Source organism: Apteryx mantelli, chromosome 25 (genome assembly GCF_036417845.1).
Source record: "Apteryx mantelli isolate bAptMan1 chromosome 25, bAptMan1.hap1, whole genome shotgun sequence".
Classification (NCBI taxonomy): domain Eukaryota; kingdom Metazoa; phylum Chordata; class Aves; order Apterygiformes; family Apterygidae; genus Apteryx; species Apteryx mantelli.
The window spans coordinates 5,726,300-5,748,791 of NC_090002.1; the positions used below are offsets into that span (position 1 = coordinate 5,726,300).

A 22,492-nucleotide genomic window follows, 5' to 3' on the forward strand; every position below is an offset into this window, starting at 1 on the left:
GCTACCAGGCGTCGGTGGCAGAGAACCGGCCGGCGGGCACGGCGGTGGCGCGGGTGACAGCGGTGGACCCCGACGACGGCGAGGCCGGGCGGCTGCGCTACGCCATGGCCGCCCTCTTCGACAGCCGCTCCGACGCCCTCTTCGCCATGGACCCGGCCAGCGGCGCCGTCACCACCGCCGCCCCCCTCGACCGTGAGAGCAAGAGTACCCACGTCTTCCGCGTGACGGCGGTGGACCACGGCACGCCGCGGCGCACGGCGCTGGCCACGCTGACGGTGACGGTGAGCGACGCCAACGACCACGACCCGGTCTTCGAGCAGGCCGAGTACCGGGAGAGCGTGCGGGAGAACCTGGAGGTGGGCTACGAGGTGCTGACGGTGCGGGCCACCGACGGCGACGCCGGCCCCAACGCCAACATCCTCTACCGCCTCCTCAACGCCCGCGGCCCCAACGAGGTCTTCGAGATCGACCCGCGCTCCGGCGTCATCCGCACCCGGGGCCCCGTGGACCGCGAGGCGGTGGAAGCCTACGAGCTGCTGGTGGAGGCCGCCGACCAAGGGCAGGAGCCGGGGCCGCGCAGCGCCACGGCCACGGTGCGCATCGCCGTGGAGGACGACAACGACAACGCGCCGCAGTTCAGCGAGAAGCGCTACGTGGCCCAGGTGCCCGAGGACGTGGCGCCCAACTCGGCCGTGCTGCGGGTGACGGCCACCGACCGCGACAAGGGCAGCAACGCCCTGGTGCACTACAGCATCATCAGCGGCAACACCCGGGGCCACTTCTACATCGACGCGCAGACGGGCGCCGTCGACGTGGTCAGCCCCTTGGACTACGAGGCCAGCAAGGAGTACACCCTGCGCATCCGGGCGCAGGACGGCGGCCGCCCGCCCCTCTCCAACATCAGCGGGCTGGTGACCGTCCAGGTGCTGGACGTCAACGACAACGCGCCCATCTTCGTCAGCACGCCCTTCCAGGCCACCGTGCTGGAGAACGTGCCCGTGGGCTACTCCGTCATCCACATCCAAGCCATCGACGCCGACTCGGGAGATAACTCCCGCCTGGTCTACAGCCTCCTGGAGACCGGGACCGGCTTCCCCTTCGCCATCAACAACAGCACCGGGTGGATTGTGGTGGCCTCTGAGCTGGACCGGGAGGCGGTGGATTTCTACAGCTTCGGGGTGGAGGCGCAGGACCAGGGCAGCCCCCCCATGGCATCCTCGGCCAGCGTCAGCATCACCGTCCTCGACGTCAACGACAACAGCCCCGAGTTCACGCAGCGGGAGTACAGCGCCCGCCTCAACGAGGATGCGGCCGTGGGCACCAGCGTGCTCACCGTCTCCGCCATCGACCGCGACGCCAACAGCGTCATCACCTACCAGATCTCCAGCGGCAACACCCGCAACCGCTTCTCCATCACCAGCCAGAGCGGCGGCGGCCTCATCTCCCTCGCCCTGCCCCTGGACTACAAGCTGGAGCGCCAGTACCTGCTCACCATCACTGCCTCCGACGGCACCCGCCAGGACATGGCCCAGGTCATCGTCAATGTCACGGATGCCAACACGCACCGGCCCGTCTTCCAGAGCTCCCACTACACTGTCAACATCAATGAGGACCGGCCTGTGGGCACCACGGTGGTGGTCATCAGTGCCACAGACGAGGACACAGGCGAGAACGCCCGCATCACCTACCTGATGGAGGACAGCATCCCCCAGTTCAAGATTGACCCTGACACAGGGGCTGTCACCACCCAGATGGAACTGGACTATGAGGACCAGGTGTCCTACACGCTGGCCATCACAGCGCGGGACAACGGCATCCCGCAGAAGTCCGACACCACCTACCTGGAGATCCTGGTGAGCGATGTCAACGACAACGCCCCACAGTTCCTCCACGATGGCTACCAGGGCTCCGTGTACGAGGACGTGCCAGCCTTCACCAGCGTCCTCCAGGTCTCCGCCACCGACCGCGACTCGGGGCTCAACGGCAGGGTCTTCTACACCTTCCAGGGTGGCGATGATGGTGAGGGCGACTTCATCATTGAGTCCACCTCGGGCATCGTCCGCACGCTGCGGCGCCTGGACCGGGAGAACGTCCCGCTCTACACCCTGCGGGCCTATGCCATGGACAAGGGCGTCCCGGCCAAGCGGACACCCGTGGAAATCCAGGTGACAGTGCTGGACGTCAACGACAACCCACCCGTCTTCGAACGGGATGAGTTCGACATCTTCGTGGAGGAGAACAGCCCCATCGGGCTGGTGGTGGCCCGCATCACGGCCACCGACCCTGACGAGGGCACGAACGCCCAGATCATGTACCAGATTGTGGAGGGCAACATCCCTGAGGTCTTCCAACTGGATATCTTCTCCGGCGAGCTCACGGCGCTGGCCGACCTGGACTACGAGACCAAGGCGGAGTACATCATCGTGGTGCAGGCCACCTCGGCCCCGCTGGTGAGCCGGGCCACCGTGCACGTCCGCCTGCGGGACACCAACGACAACAGCCCCCAGCTGAGGAACTTCGAGATCCTCTTCAACAACTACATCACCAACCGCTCGGGCAGCTTCCCCAGCGGCGTCATCGGCCGCATCCCGGCCCACGACCCCGACGTCTCCGACACCCTCACCTACACCTTCGAGCAGGGCAACGAGCTCAACCTGGTGCTGCTGGACCCCGGCACGGGTGAGCTGCGCCTCAGCCGGGCCCTGGACAACAACCGCCCGCTGGAGGCCGTCATGAAGGTCTCGGTGTCAGGTACGGCCCTGGGGTGGCCGGGGGGGGGGGGGCGGGGAGGATTTGGGGGGGGTGCCCCCAAGGTTTGGGGATGGGGAGCTCCGTATGGGTGCTCCCCACCTTGGGGGCTGCCTCCTGCCTGGTGTGTGTGTGTGTGGGGGGGGTGCTTCATTTTGGGGTCCCACCACCGCGATACAGTGGTGCTGATAGGGGTGGGGGGGCTCAGCCCTTTGGTGCACCCATGTGGGTGTCCAGCTGGGAAGGCCATGGGGACGTTCCCCCCCCCCCCCCCCCCAGCCTGGAAATCCTGGATGGGGACAACTGGGGTCCCCAGCACCCCCTTTTCCTTCCTCATCCCTGTCCATGGCTCAAGGGTGTTGGCTGGGGGGGGGGGCAAGACCCCAGTGCTTGTTTTCTGGGGGGGGGATCCAGGACCCTGATGCATGTTTGGGGGGGGGGGCACCAGGACCCACGGCAGTGCATTTGGGGGGGGGTCCTGGCACAGAGATGCATGTGTCCGGGGGGGGGGGCAGGACCCATCACTGCTATTTGGGGGGGGGGGGCAAGGCCCGGTGCATGGGTTTGGAGGGGTCCCGGCACCCCGATGTGCCTGTTCGGGGGGGGTCCCAGGTCCCGGTATGTGTGTTTTGGGGGGGCCGCCGGCAGGAAGAAGGTGGCAGCCGGCCAAGGGGGAGGCGCGTGGTGCATTTTGGGGTTGGTCCCATGGGTGCTGCCGGGGGGGTGCTGCGTGGCGCTGGGGGTGACGGGGCAGCAGGGGGCTCCCATGGGTGCCCCATGTTGGGGGGGGGGGCAGGACGCCTGGGCCCCCCTCCCCGCGTGGGGCCGGAGCGGACGCCCGGGGTCCCTTTCTCCGGGGGCCGACTCTGCCCTGCCTCAGTTTCCCCCTTAACCTGCCCCCGCCGAGGGCACGTGGGGGGGGGGGGGCAAGGACCCCCCCGTTGTCCCCTTGCTTGTCCCTGGGGGGGGGACGGGACCCTCCCTTCCCCGACCCCTCCGTCGCGGCCGGGTTCTGCCCCCGGCAGGCAGCGGGCAGGCAGGAGCCCAGGCGTCCGGGCACAAAGGGTCCCATCCGTGTCCCCCCCCCCCCCCCAATTCGCGGGCTGTGCCCCCCGCCGGCGCGGGGGCAGCCGGGAGGGAGCCGGAGCCGGGGGCAAACAAAAGCTCCGGCCATAGCTGGGCCCCCGCGGCCGCGGCCATGGCAACCTGCCCCCCGGCCACCGCCACGGGCCACCGGTCCCGCCGCTGCCGCTGCCGGCATTCCCCCGCCCCGGCATGGCCCCCTGCATTCCCCCCCCTCCATCCCGCCCCGGCATGGCCCCCTGCATCCCCCCCATCCTGCCCCAGCGTTGCCCTCCTTCGCCTCCCTCCATCCCTCCTTCCGTGGCCTCGCTATCCCTTCTTCCTTCCCGCCCTCTCTCCATTGGAACCCTCCATCCCTCCATTCCTCCATCCCTCCATCCCTCCTTCCGTGGCCTCGCTATCCCTTCTTCCTTCCCACCTTCTCTCCGTTGGTACCCTCCATCCTTCCTTCCATGGCCTCGCTATCCCTTCTTCCTTCCTGCCTTCTCTCCATTGGTATCCTCCATCCCTCCATCCCTCCTTCCATGGCCTCGCTATCCCTTCTTCCTTCCCACCTTCTCTCCGTTGGTACCCTCCATCCCTCCATCCCATCCCGCTCCCTCCATCCCTCCGCCAACCCCTCCCTCCCCTCGCCTGTCCCCGTGCTCCCTCCATCCATCTGTCCGGCCACTGTCCCTCCCTCCGCCTGTTCTCCATCCCTCCATCCTCCCTCCGTCCCCCCCATCCCAGGCACCCTGTGCCCCCCACCCAGGACCCTGGAGGGGGAGGCCACCCGCCTTGGGGAGGGGACACCCAAGGAGGGTCCCCAGCACCGTGTCACCCAGCACCGGGGCTCGGCAGCAGCGGTGGCACTGCCCAATGCTGGGGACCGGGACGGGTGTCCCCCACCCGCCGGCACCCATCCGCCCGGCGAGCGGTGGCCGGGCCACCACGTCCCTAACGTCCTCCGGCCTCCCGCAGACGGCGTCCACAGCGCGACGGCCCAGTGCACGCTGCGGGTGACGGTGATCACGGACGAGATGCTGAGCAACAGCATCACGCTGCGCCTGGCCGACATGTCGCAGGAGCGCTTCCTCTCGCCGCTGCTCAGCCTCTTCCTCGAGGGGGTGGCGGCGGTGCTGGCCGCCCCCCGCCACCGCGTCGTCCTCTTCAACATCCAGACGGACACGGACGTGCGGGCCGCCCGCATCCTCAACGTGAGCCTCTCGGTGCTGCTGCCGGCCTCGGCGCGCGGCGCCCGCTTCTTCTCCTCCGAGGAGCTGCAGGAGCGCCTCTACCTCAACCGCTCGCTGCTGGCCGCCATCTCGGCGCAGCGGGTGCTGCCCTTCGACGACAACGTCTGCCTGCGCGAGCCCTGCGAGAACTACATGCGCTGCGTCTCCGTGCTCAAGTTCGACAGCTCGGCGCCCTTCCTCGCCTCCGACACCATCCTCTTCCGGCCCATCCACCCCGTGACGGGCCTGCGCTGCCGTTGCCCGCCCGGCTTCACCGGCGACTACTGCGAGACCGAGATCGACCTCTGCTATTCCAGCCCCTGCGGGAGCAACGGGAGGTGCCGGAGCCGCGAGGGCGGCTACACGTGCGAGTGCCACGAGGACTTCACCGGTGAGAGCCCGGCGCGGGGCGGCACCCGCCACCGGCTGTCCCCTCCTGCGCTGTCCCTCCGTCGTCCTTCCTGTCATCCCTTCATCCAGCTCCTCTTCAGCCCTCCATCGTCAGTCCCTTCCTCTGCTGTCCCTCCATCATCTGTCCCGTCATCCCTTCATCCAGCTCCTCTTCAGCCCTCCATCATCAGTCCCTTCCTCTGCCATCCCTCCATCGTCCGTCCTGTCATCCCTTCATCCAGCTCCTCTTCAGCCCTCCATCGTCAGTCCCTTCCTCTGCTGTCCCTCCATCATCTGTCCCGTCATCCCTTCATCCAGCTCCTCTTCAGCCCTCCATCGTCAGTCCCTTCCTCTGCCGTCCCTCCATCATCCGTCCCGTCATCCCTTCATCCAGCTCCTCTTCAGCCCTCCATCGTCAGTCCCTTCCTCTGCTGTCCTTCCATCATCCTTCCCATCATCCCTTCATCCAGCTCCTCTTCAGCCCTCCGTCATCTCTCTTTCTCTGCTATCCCTGTCATCCGTCCCATCATCCCTTCATCCAGCTCCCCTTCAGCCCTCCATCATCTCTCCCCTTCTCTGCCATCCCTCCGTCATCCTTCCCCGTCAGCTCTCCGCTGCCCATCCCTCTGCTATCCCTCCCTCCATCCGTTCCCCTCTTTGTCTCCATCAACTTTATCTTCCTCCACTCATTCTTCCCTGTCTCTACTTCCTTCCGTCAGCTTTGTCCAGCTCTCCACCATCCCCCTTTCCCTCTGCTATTTCTCCATCTATTCCCTGCTCCATCCCTCATCCTCCATCTGTCCCTCCCTCCATCCCTCTGCTTATCCCATCTGTTCCTCCCTCCATCCCTTTCTCTCTCCATCCCTCCATCTACGCATCCTTCTCACCCTTAGCTTGTCATCCCTCCGTCATCCCTCCATCATCCCTCTGTCATCCCTCCATCCCTGTCTCCTCCCACCCCGCCATCCTAAAGTGCTTTGTGCAGCAGGTCTGGGGGGAGATGGGCACCACTGGGCACCTCGGGGTGGGCAGAGCTTGGGGGACACCCTGGGGGTGCCGAGGACCCCGTGGTGGGGGGGGGTTGGAGACACCCTGGGGTGCTGAGGATGCTGGGGGGACTGGGGAAACCCTGGGGGGGGGTCATGGATGCCCGGGGGAGCTTGGAGGCGCCTTGGGGTGCCAAGGATGCTGGGGGGGTGTTGAGGACACCACGGAGGGGCTGGGGACACCCTGGAGTGTCGAGGACACCACGGAGGGGCTGGGGACACCCTGGGGTGCTGAGATGCCCTGGGTGGGGGGGCCGGACACCCTGTGGGACCCTGGCTCACCCATGGAGCAGCTGCCCCCCCCCACAGTGTCCTTGGCCATCTGCTCCCGGCCACACGTGGGGGGACGGGGACACTGGGGGCAGCCCCGCGCTGGGCCTCCTGGGCACCCCACACCCCGTCCCGGGGGGATGAGCCCCTCTGGGCTCAGCTTTACACCAAGGGGGGGGGGCACCCAGATTTTTTGGGGGGGGGGTTGTCTCTTGGTTGCCACGGCGATGGGAGGCGGTTGCCACGGCGACGGAGCTGGGGCTAAAGCAGCTTTGGAGACCACGTCGGGGGGGGGGGGGGGGGAGCATCCCCGTGGGGGGTGGGGGCCAGGACGCCTGGGCCCACCCGTGGAGGGGGGGGGGGGTGCCCCCCAGTCCCCGGGGGGGCCGGTGCCAGGCGGTGCGTCGCGCAGGGGAGCGCTGCGAGCTGAACGCCCGCCTGGGCCGCTGCGCGCCGGGCGTCTGCCGCAACGGGGGCACCTGCGTCAACCTGCTGGTGGGGGGCTTCCGCTGCGAGTGCCCCCCCGGGCACTACGAGAAGCCCTTCTGCGCCATGAGCACCCGCAGCTTCCCCCCGCACTCCTTCGTCACCTACCGGGGGCTGCGCCAACGCTTCCACTTCACCCTCGCCCTCACGTGAGCGCCCGCCCGCCCATGCGGCCTGACGCTGCGGTGATGGGCACGGGATGCGGGGCATCCCGGGGGGGCTCAGGGCGACAGGGCGCGGGGCGTCCTGGGGGACATGGGGTGATGGGGTGCGGGGCAATGGGGTACGGGGCGTCCTGGGGGGGCTCAGGGTGTCCCAATCCATGCAGGGTAACGGGGCATGTGACATCCCGGCGGGCACAGGGTAATGGGACACGGGGCGTCCTGGTGGGCACGGGGCAGCGGGACATGGGGCATCCTTGGGGGGCACGGGGTAAGTGGGCATGGGGCAAGGCTGGGGGGGGTAACAAGGCGTGCCTGGGGGACATGGGGCACATGGGGGGGGGAGACACAGGGCGTGGGGCACGCCTGGGGGCACCAAGGGACATCTAGGGGGCACAGGGTGGCGGGGCACGGGGTGATGGGGCACAGGGGGGGACACAGGGCATGGGGCTTGCCTTGGGGGTCACAGGGTGCGGGGACATGCCTGGGGGGTCCGGGGTAACAGGGGACAGGGTGGCAGCATGTGGGGAGGTGCCTGGGGGGCCCGGGGTAGCAGGACACGTTTGGGGGGCACAGGGCAACGGGCAGGGAGGACATGCTTGGGGCCACCACACACCAGGGCACGGGTTGACGTCTAATGGGGACGGGGCAACGGGGCGCACGTGGGACGGGGCCCTGGGGGCGTCGGGGCCGTGGGGCTGGCCCTCACCTCCCCCCCCTTGACCCCCCCCAGGTTTGCCACCAAGGAGCGGGACGGGCTGCTGCTCTACAACGGGCGCTTCAACGAGAAGCACGACTTCGTGGCGCTGGAGATCGTCGGCGAGCAGGTCCAGCTCACCTTCTCGGCAGGTAGCCACCCGCCTGGCCCCCCACCCCCCCCGGTCCCCTCCCGGGGCCGGTGCCGCGGCCTCACGCGCGCGGTGCCCGCAGGCGAGTCCACGACCACGGTGTCGCCGTTCGTGCCGGGCGGCGTGAGCGACGGGCAGTGGCACCGGGTGCAGCTGCACTACTACAACAAGGTGAGGGATGGGGCGCCGGGTGCAGGGATGGGGGATGGAGAGAGGGAGGCATGGAAGGATGGATGGAGCAGGGTAGATGGAGGAATGGAGATGGTAGATGGTAGATGGAGGGTGGGTGGACAGAGGGATGGAGAAGTGAATAGGATGGAGGAATGGGGGACAGGCATGGATGGAGGGAAGGAAGGATGGTGGAGAGGAGCAGGGATGGAGGTTTGGAGGGAGGGAGGATGGGGGATGGAGAGAGAGAGGCATGGATATCTGGATGGATGGGGAAGGAGGGATGGAAGGATGGATGGAGGATAGGTGGATGAAGAGAGGGAGGGATGGAGGGGAGCAGGGATAGAAGTCTGGATGGATGGGGGATGGAGGAAAGGAGGAATGGAAAGATGGAGGGAGGATAGGTGGATGGAGAGAGGGAGGGGAGCAGGGATGGAGATCCAGATGGATGGATGTGGGGTGGAGGGAGGGATGGAAGGATGGATGGATGGAGGATAGGTGGATGGAGAGAGGGAGGGGTGGAGGGGAGCAGGGATGGAGGTCTGGATGGAGGGACGGAGGACAGAGGGAGGGCTGGAAGGATGGATGAAGGGTGGGTAGATGGAGGAATGGAGAGGTGGCCGGCCGGTCGACCAGAGGGGACGGCGGCCGGAGACTCAACCCTGCCCGCCGGCGCCCGCAGCCCGTGCTGGGGAAGTCGGGGCTGCCGCAGGGCCCCTCGGAGCAGAAGGTGGCCGTGGTGACGGTGGACGACTGCGACGCCGGCATGGCCCTCAAGTTCGGCGCCGTCCTGGGCAACTACTCGTGCGCCGCGCAGGGCACCCAGTCGGGCACCAAGAAGTGAGGCCGGGTGGTGGCGGCGGCGGCGGGTGGGGGGGGGGGGGACGATGCGGCGCCCACCGCGACGCCGGCCACCCGCCCGCAGGTCGCTGGACCTGACGGGGCCGCTGCTGCTGGGCGGCGTGCCCACGCTGCCCGAGAGCTTCCCCGTGCGCAGCCGCCACTTCGTGGGCTGCATGCGGCACCTGCACGTCGACGAGCGCCCCGTCGACCTGGCCACCTTCGTGGCCAACAACGGCACCCTGCCAGGTGGCGGGGGCGGCGGGGGGGGCTGGGTTAATTCCCCCGGGGGGGGGGGGGTCTCTGTGCCCCTGGGTGTGGGGGCATGTGGGGCTGGGGGATACGGGGCTGGGGGAGCGCTGAGCCGGGGGGCTGCTTAGGGGTTTGGGAGGGGGTCGTGGGGCTGGAGAGGGGGGTCTGGGGGGGTGTCGTGGGTCTGGGGGGGGTCTGGGGGGTGCAGGGCCAGGGCAGTGCCCGGGGGGGGTCTCTGTGTCCCTGTGCATGGGGGCATGTGGGGCTGGGGGATATGGGGCTGGGGGAGTGCTGAGCCGGGGGGATGGTTAGGGGTTTGGGGGGGGTCATGGGGCTGGATAGGGGAGTCTGGGGGGGGTGTCGGGGGTCTGGGGGGTGCAGGGCCAGGGCAGTGCCTGGGGGTCTCTGTGCCCCTGTGCATGTGGGTGTGGGGCTGGGGGGATATGGGGCTGGGGGGGCGCCGAGCCGTGGGACTAGTTAGGGGTCTGGGGGGGGGGTGTCATGGGTCTGGGGGGGGGGGGTCTTGGGGGGTGCAGGGCCAGGGCAGTGCCCGGGGGGGGTCTCTGTGCCCCTGGGCATGGGGGTATGTGGGGCTGGGGGATACGGGGCTGTGGGGGTGCCGAGCCGTGGGGCTGGATAGGGGTCTGGCAGAGGGAGGGGGGGGTGCCGTGGGTGCCGTGGGGGGGGTGGGGGGGTCGCAGGGCCGGCAGCTGCCCGCGCCCGCAGGCTGCGCCGCCAAGAAAACCTCCTGCGCCGCGGGCACCTGCCGCAACGGCGGCACCTGCGTGCACGAGTGGGACGGCTTCGGCTGCCAGTGCGCGCCGGGCTTCGGCGGCCGCACCTGCGAGGAAGGTACCCACGGGGGGGGCACGGGCACGGGGGGGGGACGGGGACACACGGCTCCCGGCTCACGCTGCGGCTGCCCGCAGAGATGGCCGGTGCGCAGCGCTTCCTGGGCAGCAGCCTGGTGGCCTGGAGCGGGCTGGCGCTGCCGCTGGCGCTGCCCTGGCACCTGGCGCTCATGTTCCGCACGCGGCAGCCCCGCGGCTTGCTGCTGCGCGCCGCCGCCGGGCCCCTGGCCGCCGTCACCCTGCAGGTTGGGCCGGGGGGGGGGGCATTGCTTGGGGGGGGGGGGTGCATTGCACCCGGGTGGGGGGCATTGCACGGGGTGGGGGGGTGCATTGCACCGGGGGGGGGGGGGCATTGCACGGGGTGGGGGGGGTGCATTGCACCGGGGGGGTGCATTGCACGGGGTGGGGGGGTGCATTGCACCGGGGGTGGGGGGCATTGCACGGGGTGGGGGGGGTGCATTGCACCGGGGGGGGGCATTGCACGGGGTGGGAGGCATTGCTTGGGGGGGGGGGTGCATTGCACCGGGGGTGGGGGGCATTGCACGGGGTGCGGGGCATTGCCCGGGGTGCGGGGCACGGCCGGTGCCGGGGAAGGGGGGGATTGCACAGCGTAGGGGCAGTGTCCAAGGGGGCCTGGGGCAGTGCTGGGGGGGGGGGGTTTGGCCGTGGTGGGGGGGCATTGCCCCTGGGTGGGGGTGGGAGCGGTGCTGGGGGGGGCAGTTGCCTGGGGTGGGGGGCTGGGGCAGTGCTGGGGGTATTGCCCTGGGGGGCAGGCGGCGGTGCTGGGGGGGGGAGGTATTGCCCATGGTGGGGGGCGTTGCCTGGGGTGGGGGGGCAGGGGCAGTGCTGGGAGCTGGGGGGGGGGGTCATTCCCTGGGGTGGGGGGCTGGGGCTCCACCAGGGATATTGCCCTTTGGGGAAGGGGGGGTATTGCCCTAGGGGGGGCAGGGGGCAGTGCCGGGGGGGGGAGCATTGCCCATACTGGGGGGGCATTGCCTGGGGTGGGGGGGGCCAGTGCCAAGGAGGCAATTGCCTGGGGGGGGGGGGCACTGCCAGGGTATTTCCCTGGGGGGGGTATTTCCCTGGGGGGGGGTATTTCTTGGGGGGGGCTGGGGCAGCCCTGGGGGGGATATTTCCCTTGGGGGGGGGGGTCCCTGGGGGCAGTTGGGCGGGTGCAGACCGCCCCGGGGATGGGGGGGGGGGGGGGGGACGCCCTGACGTCTCTCTCGGCAGCTGAGCGAGGGGCAGGCGGAGGCAGGAGTGTGGCAGGGGGGCTCCCGCCTGGCCTGGCTGCGGCTGCCCCACGCCAAGGTCAACGACGGCGACTGGCACCACGTGCAGCTGGAGCTGCGGGGGGCCCCCGGCCGCCCCCCGCCCGCCGCCCTGCTCCTCCTGGCCCTCGACTACGGCCGCCACCAGGTGCCCGCGGCGGGCAGGGCTGGCGCGGGGGAAACCGAGGCACCGCCGGCTCGGGGCAGGGGGGGGGGGGGACACCCCGCTGTCCCCGAGCGGGCGGCTCAGGGGCGCTGTGCCCGCAGGCGGTGGCCGACGTGGCCGGCGAGCTGCAGGGGCTGCGGCTGCGGACGCTGAGCGTGGGCGGCCTGGCGGGGGACGACGGTGAGGTGCAGCAGGGCTTCCGCGGCTGCCTCCAGGTACCGGCGCGCGGCGGGGGCACGGATGCGCCGGCACGGGGACGTGGGCATGGGCGTGGGGACATGGGTTTGTGCATAGGGCATGGGCACAGGGACATGGGTGCAGGGACACAGGGACATGGGTAAGCACATAGGGCATGGTCACAGGGACATGGGGACATGGGTATGGGCACAGGGACATGGGCACAGGGACATGGGGACATGGGTATGTACATGGGTGCAGGGACACGGGGACATGGGTATGGGCACAGGGACATGGGCACAGGAACATGGAGACATGGGTATGGGCACAGGCACATAGGTATGGGGGCATGGGCACAGGGCATGGGCACAGGGACACGGGTATGGGACACGGGGACAGGGGTATGGGCACAGGGACATGGGTGCAGGGACATGGGGACATGGATATGTGCATAGGGCATGGGCACAGGGACATGGATGCAGGGACACGGGGACATGGGCATAGGGCATGGGCACAGGGATGTGGGTGCAGGGACATGGGGACATGGGTATGGGCACAGGGACATGGGTGCGGGGACATGGGTATGGGCATAGGGTGCAGACACAGGGACATGGGGACATGGTCACAGGGCATGGGGTATGGGCAGGGGGCATGGGGACATGGATGTGGGCATATGGGTGAGAGGACATGGGCATGGGGACATAGGCATGGCACTTGGGCACAGGAACATGGGTGTGGGCACAGCGCATGGAGACGTGGTCGTATGGGTGAGGGGACATGGGCACAGGGGTATGGAGACATGGGCAGATGGGCAAGAGCACGTGGGGTCATGGGCACGGGGTCATGGGGATACGGTCACAGGGCACGGGTATGGGGCGTGGGGACATGGTATGGGCATAGGGCATGGACACACGGTCACCTGGGTGAGGGGACAGGGGCGCAGGGATTTGGGGGCATGGACACAAGGGCATGGAGACATGGGCATACGGGCAAGAGCAGATGGGGACGTAGGTGTGGGGACATGGGTATGGGCATGGGGCATGGGACATACAGGCAAGAGGACCCGAGGGCATAAACTTGTGGCCGGGGAGGACGGGGGCCGGGCGGGAGGGCGGCGGTGGCGGCGGCGGTGACGGGCGCCCCGTGGCAGGGCGTGCGCGTGGGCGAGACGGCGGCCAGCGCGGTGGCGCTGAACGTCGACCAGGCGGCGCGGGTGAACGTGGAGCAGGGCTGCGCCGTGCCCGACCCCTGCGACTCCAGCCCCTGCCCGGGCAACAGCTACTGCAGTGACGATTGGGACAGTTTCTCCTGCAGCTGCGACCCGGGTGAGGGCCCCGGCGCTGCCACCTCCCCTGCCACCCCCTCGGCGGTGCAGTCCCCCCCGGCGCAGCCTGAAGGCAATGCCACCCCCTTGGGCACTGCCACCCCTTGGACAATGCTGCACCAGGCACTGTCACTCACTGAGCGCTGTCACCTGGGCACTGCCACCCTCTGGGCGCTGCCACCCTCTGGGCACTGCCACCTCCTGCCACTGTCATCTGGCCACTGCCACCCCTGGCAATGCCACCCCCTGGGCACTGCCACCCCTTGGGCAATACTGCACCAGGCACTGTCACCCACTGAGTGCTGTCACCTGGGCACTGCCACCCCCTAGCACTGCTGTCCTGGGCACTGCCATCCCCCTGGCACTGTCATCTGGCCACTGCCACCCCTGGCAATGCCACTGCCTCAGGCACTGTCATCCCTTGGGCAATGCTGCACCAGGCACTGTCACCCACTGAGTGCTGTCACCTGGGCACTGCCACCCTCTGGGCACTGCCACCCCCTGCCACTGCTACCCTGGGCACTGCCACCCCCTAGCACTGTTGTCCTGGGCACTGCCATCCCCCTGGCACTGTCATCTGGCCACTGCCACCCCTGGCAATGCCACTGCCTCAGGCACTGCCACCCCTTGGGTAATGCTGCACCAGGCACTGTCACCCACTGAGCGCTGTCACCTGGGCACTGCCACCCCCTGGCACTGCTGTCCTGGGCACTGCCACCCCCCAGCACTGCCACCCTTGGCAATGTCCCCCCCACGGGCACTGCCACCCCTCGGGCAACGCTGCTCCAGGACCCGCGCCCCGCGCCTGAGGGTGCTGACCACCCGGCGCGGGGCACCCGGCGCATGTCCCGAGTTGTGCCCGTTCTCCCACGGTGGCGGCGCAGGCTACTACGGTGACAGCTGCGTCAGCGCCTGCGCCCTCAACCCCTGCGAGCACCGGGCCACCTGCGCGCGCAAGCCGGGCTCCTCGCGGGGCTACGCCTGCGAGTGTCCCCACGGCTACTTCGGGCCCTACTGCGAGCACAAGTGAGTGGCGGCGGCAGCGGGGGGGCGGTGGCGGGCGGGTGGCCGCGCGCCGGCAATGCCACCGTCCCCGGCCACGCCGTGCCGTGCCCTGTCGCCCGCCCAGGTTCGACCAGCCGTGCCCGCGGGGCTGGTGGGGCCACCCCACGTGCGGCCCCTGCAGCTGCGACGTCGCCAAGGGCTTCGACCCCGACTGCAACAAGACCACGGGCGAGTGCCGCTGCAAGGTGAGCGCGCGGGGACGGGGACGGCGCCGGGACAGTGTCGCCGGTGCCCGCCGCCGTGCCACGGTCACCTTCCCGCCCGCAGGAGAACCACTACCGGCCGGCGGGCAGCGACGCCTGCCTGCTCTGCGACTGCTACCCCACGGGCTCGCTGTCCCGCGTGTGCGACGCCGCCAGCGGGCAGTGCCAGTGCAAGGCCGGCGTCATCGGGCGCCACTGCGACCGCTGCGACAACCCCTTCGCCGAGGTGACGGCCAGCGGCTGCGAAGGTGGGTGCCGGTGCCAGGGTGCCGCCGGCTGCTCCGTCCCCCCCCCGCCATGCCCGGCCGTGACGCCCGCTTTGCCTCGCAGTCAACTACGACAGCTGTCCCCGTGCCATCGAGGCCAACATCTGGTGGCCCCGGACCCGCTTCGGGCTGCCCGCCGCCGCCCCGTGCCCCAAGGGCTCCATCGGTAAGGTGACAGCGGCCGGGGGGTGATGCCCATGGGGGCGATGCATGCGGGGGGGGGATGCATGCGGGGGGGGATGCATGCGGGGGGGGATGCATGCGGGGGCGATGCATGCGGGGGCGATGCATGCAGGAGCGACGCATGCAGGGGCAATGAACACCACGGCGATGCATGCAGGGGGGCGATGAATGCCGGGGCGATGCAAGCAGGAGTGATGCATGCAGGGGGGGGGTTGCATGCAGGAGCAATGCCCGCAGGGGGCGATGCATGCAGGTGCGATGCCTGCGGGAGCGATGCATGCGGGAGTGATGCATGCGGGGGGGGCAATGCCTGTGGGAGCGATGCATGCCAGGGCGATGCATGCAGAAGTGACGCCCACGGGGGCAATGCATACCGGAGCAAGGCATGCAGGATCAGTGCCCACGGGGGCAATGCATGCAGGGGGGCGATGCATGCAGGGGTGATGCTTACAGGGGCGATGCATGCAGGATCAATGCCCGCGGGGGCGATGCATGCAGGGACGATGCCCACGGGGGCGATGCATGCAGGATCAATGCCCGCAGGGGGCAATGCATGCATGCAGGGGGGCGCCCCTGACGCCCGCCCGCTGCCCCCCGGCACAGGCACGGCGGTGCGGCACTGCGACGAGCACAAGGGCTGGCTGCCCCCCAACCTCTTCAACTGCACCTCGCTGGCCTTCGCCGCCCTCAAGGGCTTCGTAAGTGCCCCCCCCCCCCCAAAAAAATTGCTCCCGGGCATGAGGAAGGTGCCGGGAGCCATACGCCCTCCCTGCCGGTGCCAAAACCCGGCCGGGCCTGGCGGGCGCTGACGCGGCGGGGGGGCACTCGCCAGGCGGAGCGGCTGGTGCGCAACGAGTCGGCGCTGGACACGGCGCAGTCGCAGCGGGTGGCCCTGCAGCTGCACAACGCCACGCGCCACACGGCCGCCTACTTCGGCAGCGACGTGCGCCTGGCCTACCAGCTCTCGGCCCGCCTGCTGCAGCACGAGAGCGCCCAGCGCGGCTTCCGCCTCGCCGCCACCCAGGACGTCCACTTCACCGAGGTGAGCCGCCCGCCGCGGCCCCCCCTTCCTTCCTCCCTCCCCGGGGGGCTCTGCAGGGAAGGCGCCCGGACGCCGGGGTGATGGGCACCCTCTTGGCAGGGGGAGTTGTACACCATACCTGGTATCAGCCGGAGGTGCCGGGGTAGCCCTGGTCCACAGAGCCTTGCTGGCAAACGGGGCCGGGGCGAATCCATGCCCTGCGGCGGGGTGCCCAGATGCCAGGGTGATGGGCACCCTCTTGGCAGGGGGAGTTTTACACCGTACCTGGTATCAGCCAGAGGTGCCGGGGTAGCCCTGGTCCGCAGAGCCTTGCCGGCAAACAGGGCCGGGGCGAATCCGTGCCCTGCGGCGGGGTGCCCAGATGCCAGGGTGATGGGCACCCTCATGGCAGGGGGGAGTTGTACACCGTACCTGGTATCAGCCAGCAGCACTCAGTGCCCCTGGTCCTCAGAGCCTTGCTGACAAGCAGGGCCGGGGCGAATCCATGCCCTGCGGCGGGGTGCCCAGATGCCAGGGTGATGGGCACCCTCTTGGCAGGGGGAGTTTTATACCATACCTGGTATCAGCCAGAGGTGCTGGGGTAGCCCTGGTTCACAGAGCCTTGCCGACAAGCAGGGCCGGGACGAATCCGTGCCCTGCGTCTGGGTGCCCAGATGCCAGGGTGATGGGCACCCTCTTGACAGGGGGAGTTTTACACCATATCTGGCAGCAGCCGGAGGTGCCGGGGTAGCCCTGGTCCACAGAGCCTTGCCGGCAAGCAGGGCCAGGGTGAATTTGTGCCCTGTGGTGGGGTGCCCAGATGCCAGGGTGATGGGCACCCTCATGGCAGGGGGAGTTGTACACCGTACCCGCTATCAGCTGGCAGCGCTGGGTACCCCTGGTCCACAGAGCCTTGCTGACAAGCAGGGCCAGGGCAAATCTGTGCCCTGTGGCGGGGTGCCCAGATGCCAGGGTGATGGGCACCCTCATGGCAGGGGGAGTTGTACACCGTACCTGCTATCAGCTGGCAGCACTCAGTGCCCCTGGTCCTCAGAGCCTTGCCGGCAAGCAGGGCCAGGGGCGAATCTGTGCCCTGTGGCAGGGTGCCCAGATGCCAGGGTGATGGGCACCCTCTTGGCAGGGGGAGTTTTACACCATACCTGGTATCAGCTGGCAGCACTTGGTGCCCCTGGTTTGCAGAGCCTTGCCGGCAAGCAGGGCCAGGACAAATCCGTGCCCTGCAGCAGGGTGCCCGGATGCCAGGGTGATGGGCACCCTCTTGGCAGGGGGAGTTTTACACCATACCTGGTATCAGCCAGAGGTGCCAGGGTAGCCCTGGTCCACAGAGCCTTGCTGGCAAGCAGGGCCGGGGTGAATCCATGCCCTGCGGTGGGGTGCCCAGATGCCAGGGTGATGGGCACCCTCATGGCAGGGGGAGTTTTATACCGTATCTGGTATCAGCCGGAGGTGCTGGCTACCCCTGGTCCGCAGAGCCTTGCCGACAAGCAGGGCCGGGGCGAATCCGTGCCCTGCAGCGGGGTGCCCCAGCCACCAGGGTGACGGGCACCGCTTTCCCAGCGGTTTGCCCCCATTTCAGGGACGATGTCCAGCTCCGGCTGGCCCCAACCTCTGCGCGGGGCGTTGCGGGCAGGCGGGCGGCAGACCCCCGGCGCCGGCAGGCGATCCCCACCCCGGGGTGCCCCTGCCCACCCGTGCCCGTCCCTCGCAGAACCTGCTGCGGGTGGGCAGCGCCCCTGCTGGACGCCAGCAACAAGCGGCACTGGGACCTCATCCAGCAGACGGAGGGCGGCACCGCCTGGCTGCTGAAGCACTTCGAGGACTACGCCAGCGCCCTGGCGCAGAACATGCGCCAGACCTACCTGAGCCCCTTCACCATCGTCACCCCCAACATCGGTGAGGGCCGGTGGCCGTGGGTGCCCGGGGACGTGGGGACGCGGCGGGGGGGGGGGCGCGCGGCGCTGAGCGGCCCCCCCCCCCCCCCCCCCTCGCCCCGCAGTGGTGTCGGTGGTGCGGCTGGACAAGGTGAACTTCGCGGGCGCCCGGCTGCCCCGCTACGAGGCGCTGCGGGGGGAGAAGCCCCCCGACCTGGAGACCACCGTCATCCTGCCCGAGAGCGTCTTCCGGCCCGCCGAGGGCAGGCGTGAGTGTCCCCGTCCCCCGGGCTGGGGGCAGGGGAGCTGGCCAGGGCAGCGGGACCCCTGGCGCAGCCATGGGGCGACAGCGGTGGGGACCCTGGCGCAGCCATGGGGGCGACAGTGGTGGGGACCCTGGCACGGCTATGGGGGGACAGCGGTGGGGACCCTGGCGCGGCCACAGAGGGACAGTAGTGGGGACCTTGGCGTGGCCACAGGGGGACAGCCACAGGGACACTGGCATGGCTGCAGTGGGACAGAGGTGGGGACCCTGATGCAGCCGCGGGGGGACAGTGGTGGGGACCCCGGCGTGGCCACAGGGGGACATCAGTGGGGACCCTGGTGCAGCCGTGGGGGGACAGCGGTGGGGACCCCAGCGTGGCCACAGGGGGGACAGCGGTGGGGACCCTGGCACAGCTGCAGGGGGAACATCATTGGGGGCACTGGTGGGGCCACAGGGGGACAGTCACGGGAACGCTGGCACGGCTGTGGTGGGACAGCAGTGGGGACAATGGTGTGGTCTTGGGGGGGGACAGTGGTGGGGACACTGGCACGGCCATGGGGGTGATGGCGGTGGAGACCCTGGCATGTCCATGGGGGGGGGGCGGCAGTGGGGACAGTGATGGGGACCCCAGCACAGCTGCAGAGGGACAGTGGTGGGGACCCTGGCACAGCCATGGGGGGACAGCGGTGGGGACAGCAATGGGGACCCTGGCACAGCCGCGGTTCACGCTCTGCCCTGCTCCCTGCAGCCCCCTCCGCCGGGCACGGGAAGCCCCCGCAGGGCGCCGGCGGGCAGGAGGCCGAGGATGAGGAGGCCGAGGAGGAGGAGGAAGAGGAGGAGGAGGAGGAGGAAGAAGAGGTGCCCCTGGTGACCCGGCACAAGCGCCACCCGGAGCTGAGCGAGGGACAGGCCATCGCCAGCGTCATCATCTACCGCACGCTGGCGGGGCTCCTGCCCCGAGCAGTATGACACCGACAAGCGCAGCCTCCGGTACCCGCCGGGCGCGGGGAGGGGGACGGGAGACACCGGGACGGGGACGCCGGGACGCAGCGGGGCGCCTGACACCTCCCTGGTCCCCAGGGTGCCCAAGCGGCCCATCATCAACACGCCGGTGGTGAGGCATCAGCGTGCACGACGCGGCGGAGCGGGCGCCGCGGGCGCTGGAGAAGCCCATCACCCTGCAGTTCCGCCTGCTCGAGACCCAGGAGCGCTCCAAGCCCATCTGCGTCTTCTGGAACCACTCGCTGCTGTGAGCGGCACGGGGACGGGGACAGGGACAGGGACAGGGACAGGGGTGGGAGGTGCCCTGACCCGGCTGTGCCCATGTTAAGCGGTGCAGGGGCAGGGACAGCCCGGTCTCCGGTGTCACAAGCAGGTGGCACGGGGATGGGACCGTGCTGGGCGGCCCCAGGGTGGGTGGCACGGGGATGGGGTTGTGGCACAGCTCTGTCCCCAGTGTCACAAGGCGGGTGGGTGGCACAGGGAGGAAGTTATGGCATGGCCCTGTTCCCGGTGTCGCAAGTGGGTGGCACGGGGACGGGGCCATGCTGGGCAGCCTGGTCCCCAGGGTGGGTGGCATGGGGACGGGGTTATGGCACGGCCCTGTCCCTGGTGTCCCAGGGTGGGTGGCACAGGGGTGGGGTCATGCTGGGCAGCCTGGTCCCCAGGGGTTATGGCCTGGTCCTGTCCCCAATGTCACAAGATGGGTGGGTGGGTGGCATGGGATGAGGTTATGGCAGGCAGCCCTGTCCCCAGTATCCCGCAGCGGGTGGCACAGGGATGGGGTTATGGCACAACCCTGTCCCCAACATCACAAGATGGAGTGGGTGGCAGGGGGATAGGGTCATGGCCTGGCCCTGTCCCCAATGTCCCGGGGTGGGTGGGTGGCAGGGGGAGGAGGTCGTGGCCCGGCCCTGTCCCCAACGTCCCGGGGTGGGTGGGTGGCAGGGGGAGGAGGTCGTGGCCCGGCCCTGTCCCCAACGTCCTGGGGTGGGTGGGTGGCACGGAGCCAGGGCCATGGCCCGGCCCTGTTGCCGGTGTCCCGGGGTGGGTGGCATGGGGATGGGGCCATGGCCCGCCCCTGTCCCCGGGGTGGGTGGGCGGCAGGGGACAGTGGCGGTGGCGGGGGCCTGACGCGGCGCGGCAGGGCGGGCGGCGCGGGCGGCTGGTCGGCGCGGGGCTGCGAGGTCGTCTTCCGCAACCGGAGCCACGTCAGCTGCCAGTGCAACCACATGACCAGCTTCGCCGTCCTCATGGACATCTCGCGGCGCGAGGCGAGGGCCGCGGGGCGGGGCTTCCCTGGGGGCGGGGCTCCAGGGGCGGGGGCTTACCCAGGGGCGGGGCTTCCTGCATGGGTGGGGCTCCCCTTGGGGTAGCGTGGGCAAGGATGTAGGGGTGGGGCACCCTGAGTGGGTGGGGCTCCCCCATCAGACTGTGTGGCGGAGCCAGGCATGGTGGGTGGGGCTGCTCCTGGCATTGATGTGGGCAGGGCTGGGCAGAGTGGGGCGGGGTTCCTTGCTTGGCCGGGGCTCCCCATGGGGTGCTGTGGGTGGGGCTGGGCAGCAGGGGTGGGGCTCCCTGTGTGGGTGTGGCCATGCAAAGTAGGGTGGGGCTCCCCATGGGGATGGTGTGGGCAGGACTGGGCAGTGTGGGCAGGGCTCCCCATGGGGATAGTGTGGGCGGGGCTGGGCAGTGTGGGCAGGGCTCCCCATGGGGGTGGTGGTGTGGGCAGGGCTGGGCAGTGTGGGCAGGGCTCCCCATGGGGGGGCAGTGTGGGTGGGGCTGGACAGTGTGGGCAGGGCTCCCCCATGGGGGGTGGTGTGGGCAGGGCTGGGCAGTGTGGGCAGTGCTGGACAGTGTGGGCAGGGCTCCCCATGGGGGGCAGTGTGGGTGGGGCTGGACAGTGTGGGCAGGGCTCCCCATGGGGGGCAGTGTGGGCGGGGCCGGGGGCGGGGCTCTGGCTCCCCGCGGGGGCGGGGCCGTGACGCGGGCTCCCCGTGCAGAACGGGGAGATCCTGCCGCTGGCGGCGCTGACCTACGCCTCGCTGGGGGTGGCGCTGGCGGGGCTGCTGCTGGCCGTGCTGGTGCTGGGGGCGCTGCGGGGGCTGCGCTCCAACCGCCACAGCATCCGCCGGCACGGCGCCACCGCCCTGCTGCTCGCCCAGCTCGTCTTCCTGCTCGGCATCAACCAGGCCGACCTGCCGGTGCGCCGCCGCGGGGGCGGGGCTCCCACAGGGGGCGGGGCTCCCACAGGGGTGGGGCTCCCGAGGGGGCGGGGCTACCACAGGGGGCGGGTCTATGTGGTGGGGGGGTGCGGCACAGGTCCCGGGGTGGGGTGGCCCCACTGCAATTTGTCCCCAGTGCGGGGTGGCCCTGGTGCTGGGTGGCCCCATTGCAGGGTGTCCTGGGTGCTGGGTGGCCCCAGCGTGGGTGGCCCCATTGGGGGGGGGGTGTCCCAGGTGCTGGGTGGCCCCACTGCAATTCGTCCCCAGTGCGGGGTGGCCCCAGGGTGGGGTGTCCCTGGTGCTGGGTGGCCGTGGTGCAGGGTGTCCCCAGTGTGGGGTGGCCCCATTGCAGGGTGTCCTGGGTGCTGGGTGTCCCCATTGCAGGGTGGCCCTGGTTTAGGGTGGCCCCATTGCAGGGTGGCCCCATTGCAGGGTGTCCCAGGTGCTGGGTGGCCCCATTGGGGGGGGGGGGGTGGCCCTGGTGTGGGGTGTTCCTATTGCAGGGTGGCCCTGGTTTAGGGTGGCCCCGGTGTGGGGTGTCCCTGGTGCTGGGTGTCCCTATTGCAGGGTGTCCCAGGTGCAGGGTGACCCCATTAGGGGGTGTCCCCAGTGCGGGGCATCCCCACTGCAGGGTGTCCCAGGTGCTGGGCGTCCCCAGTGCGGGGCATTCCCGGTGCCGGGTGGCCGTGGTGCAGGGTGGGCCCCGGTGCTGCGTCGCCGGCCGCGGGGGTGTCCCGGCGGCCGGTGGCGGCGGTGGCGGTGACGGGGCGCCGGGCGCAGCTGGCGTGCACGGTGGTGGCCATCCTGCTGCAGTTCCTGTACATGAGCGCCGTGGGCTGGGCGCTGCTCGAGGGGCTGCACCTGTACCGGCGCCGCAGCGAGCCCCGGCACGTCGACCGCGGGCCCATGCGCTTCTACCACGTCCTGGGCTGGGGGCTGCCCGCCTTCATCACCGGTGAGCCCCGCCCCCGCCCCCCGGGGTGGCCCCGCCCCCGCCCAGAGCCCCGCCCACACCCCCCTCACCCTGGGCCTGCCCCAGCTGTGGCCACGCCCCCAGCTCCGGCTGCGCCCCAGCTGA

General features: G+C 70.1%; 1 protein-coding gene and 1 pseudogene across 1 annotated transcript; both read left to right on the forward strand.

Moving 5' to 3' along the window:
* Positions 1-104: 104 nt before the first annotated feature.
* On the forward strand, positions 105-19,163 carry CELSR2 (cadherin EGF LAG seven-pass G-type receptor 2). The gene is given in 22 exon segments (XM_067310466.1): positions 105-2,751; positions 4,792-5,436; positions 7,164-7,386; positions 8,132-8,247; positions 8,329-8,417; positions 9,097-9,254; positions 9,340-9,503; positions 10,233-10,358; positions 10,436-10,602; positions 11,591-11,776; positions 11,896-12,009; positions 13,122-13,296; positions 14,180-14,321; positions 14,425-14,545; positions 14,628-14,811; positions 14,894-14,995; positions 15,616-15,710; positions 15,845-16,054; positions 17,763-17,786; positions 17,788-17,947; positions 18,051-18,194; positions 18,939-19,163. Coding segments are annotated over 22 exon segments (6,213 nt in total). The 3' UTR covers positions 19,160-19,163.
* Positions 19,164-20,259: 1,096 nt separating this feature from the next.
* The window catches only part of LOC136994171 (cadherin EGF LAG seven-pass G-type receptor 2-like), a 4,778-nt pseudogene continuing 2,545 nt past the window's right edge, over positions 20,260-22,492 (forward strand).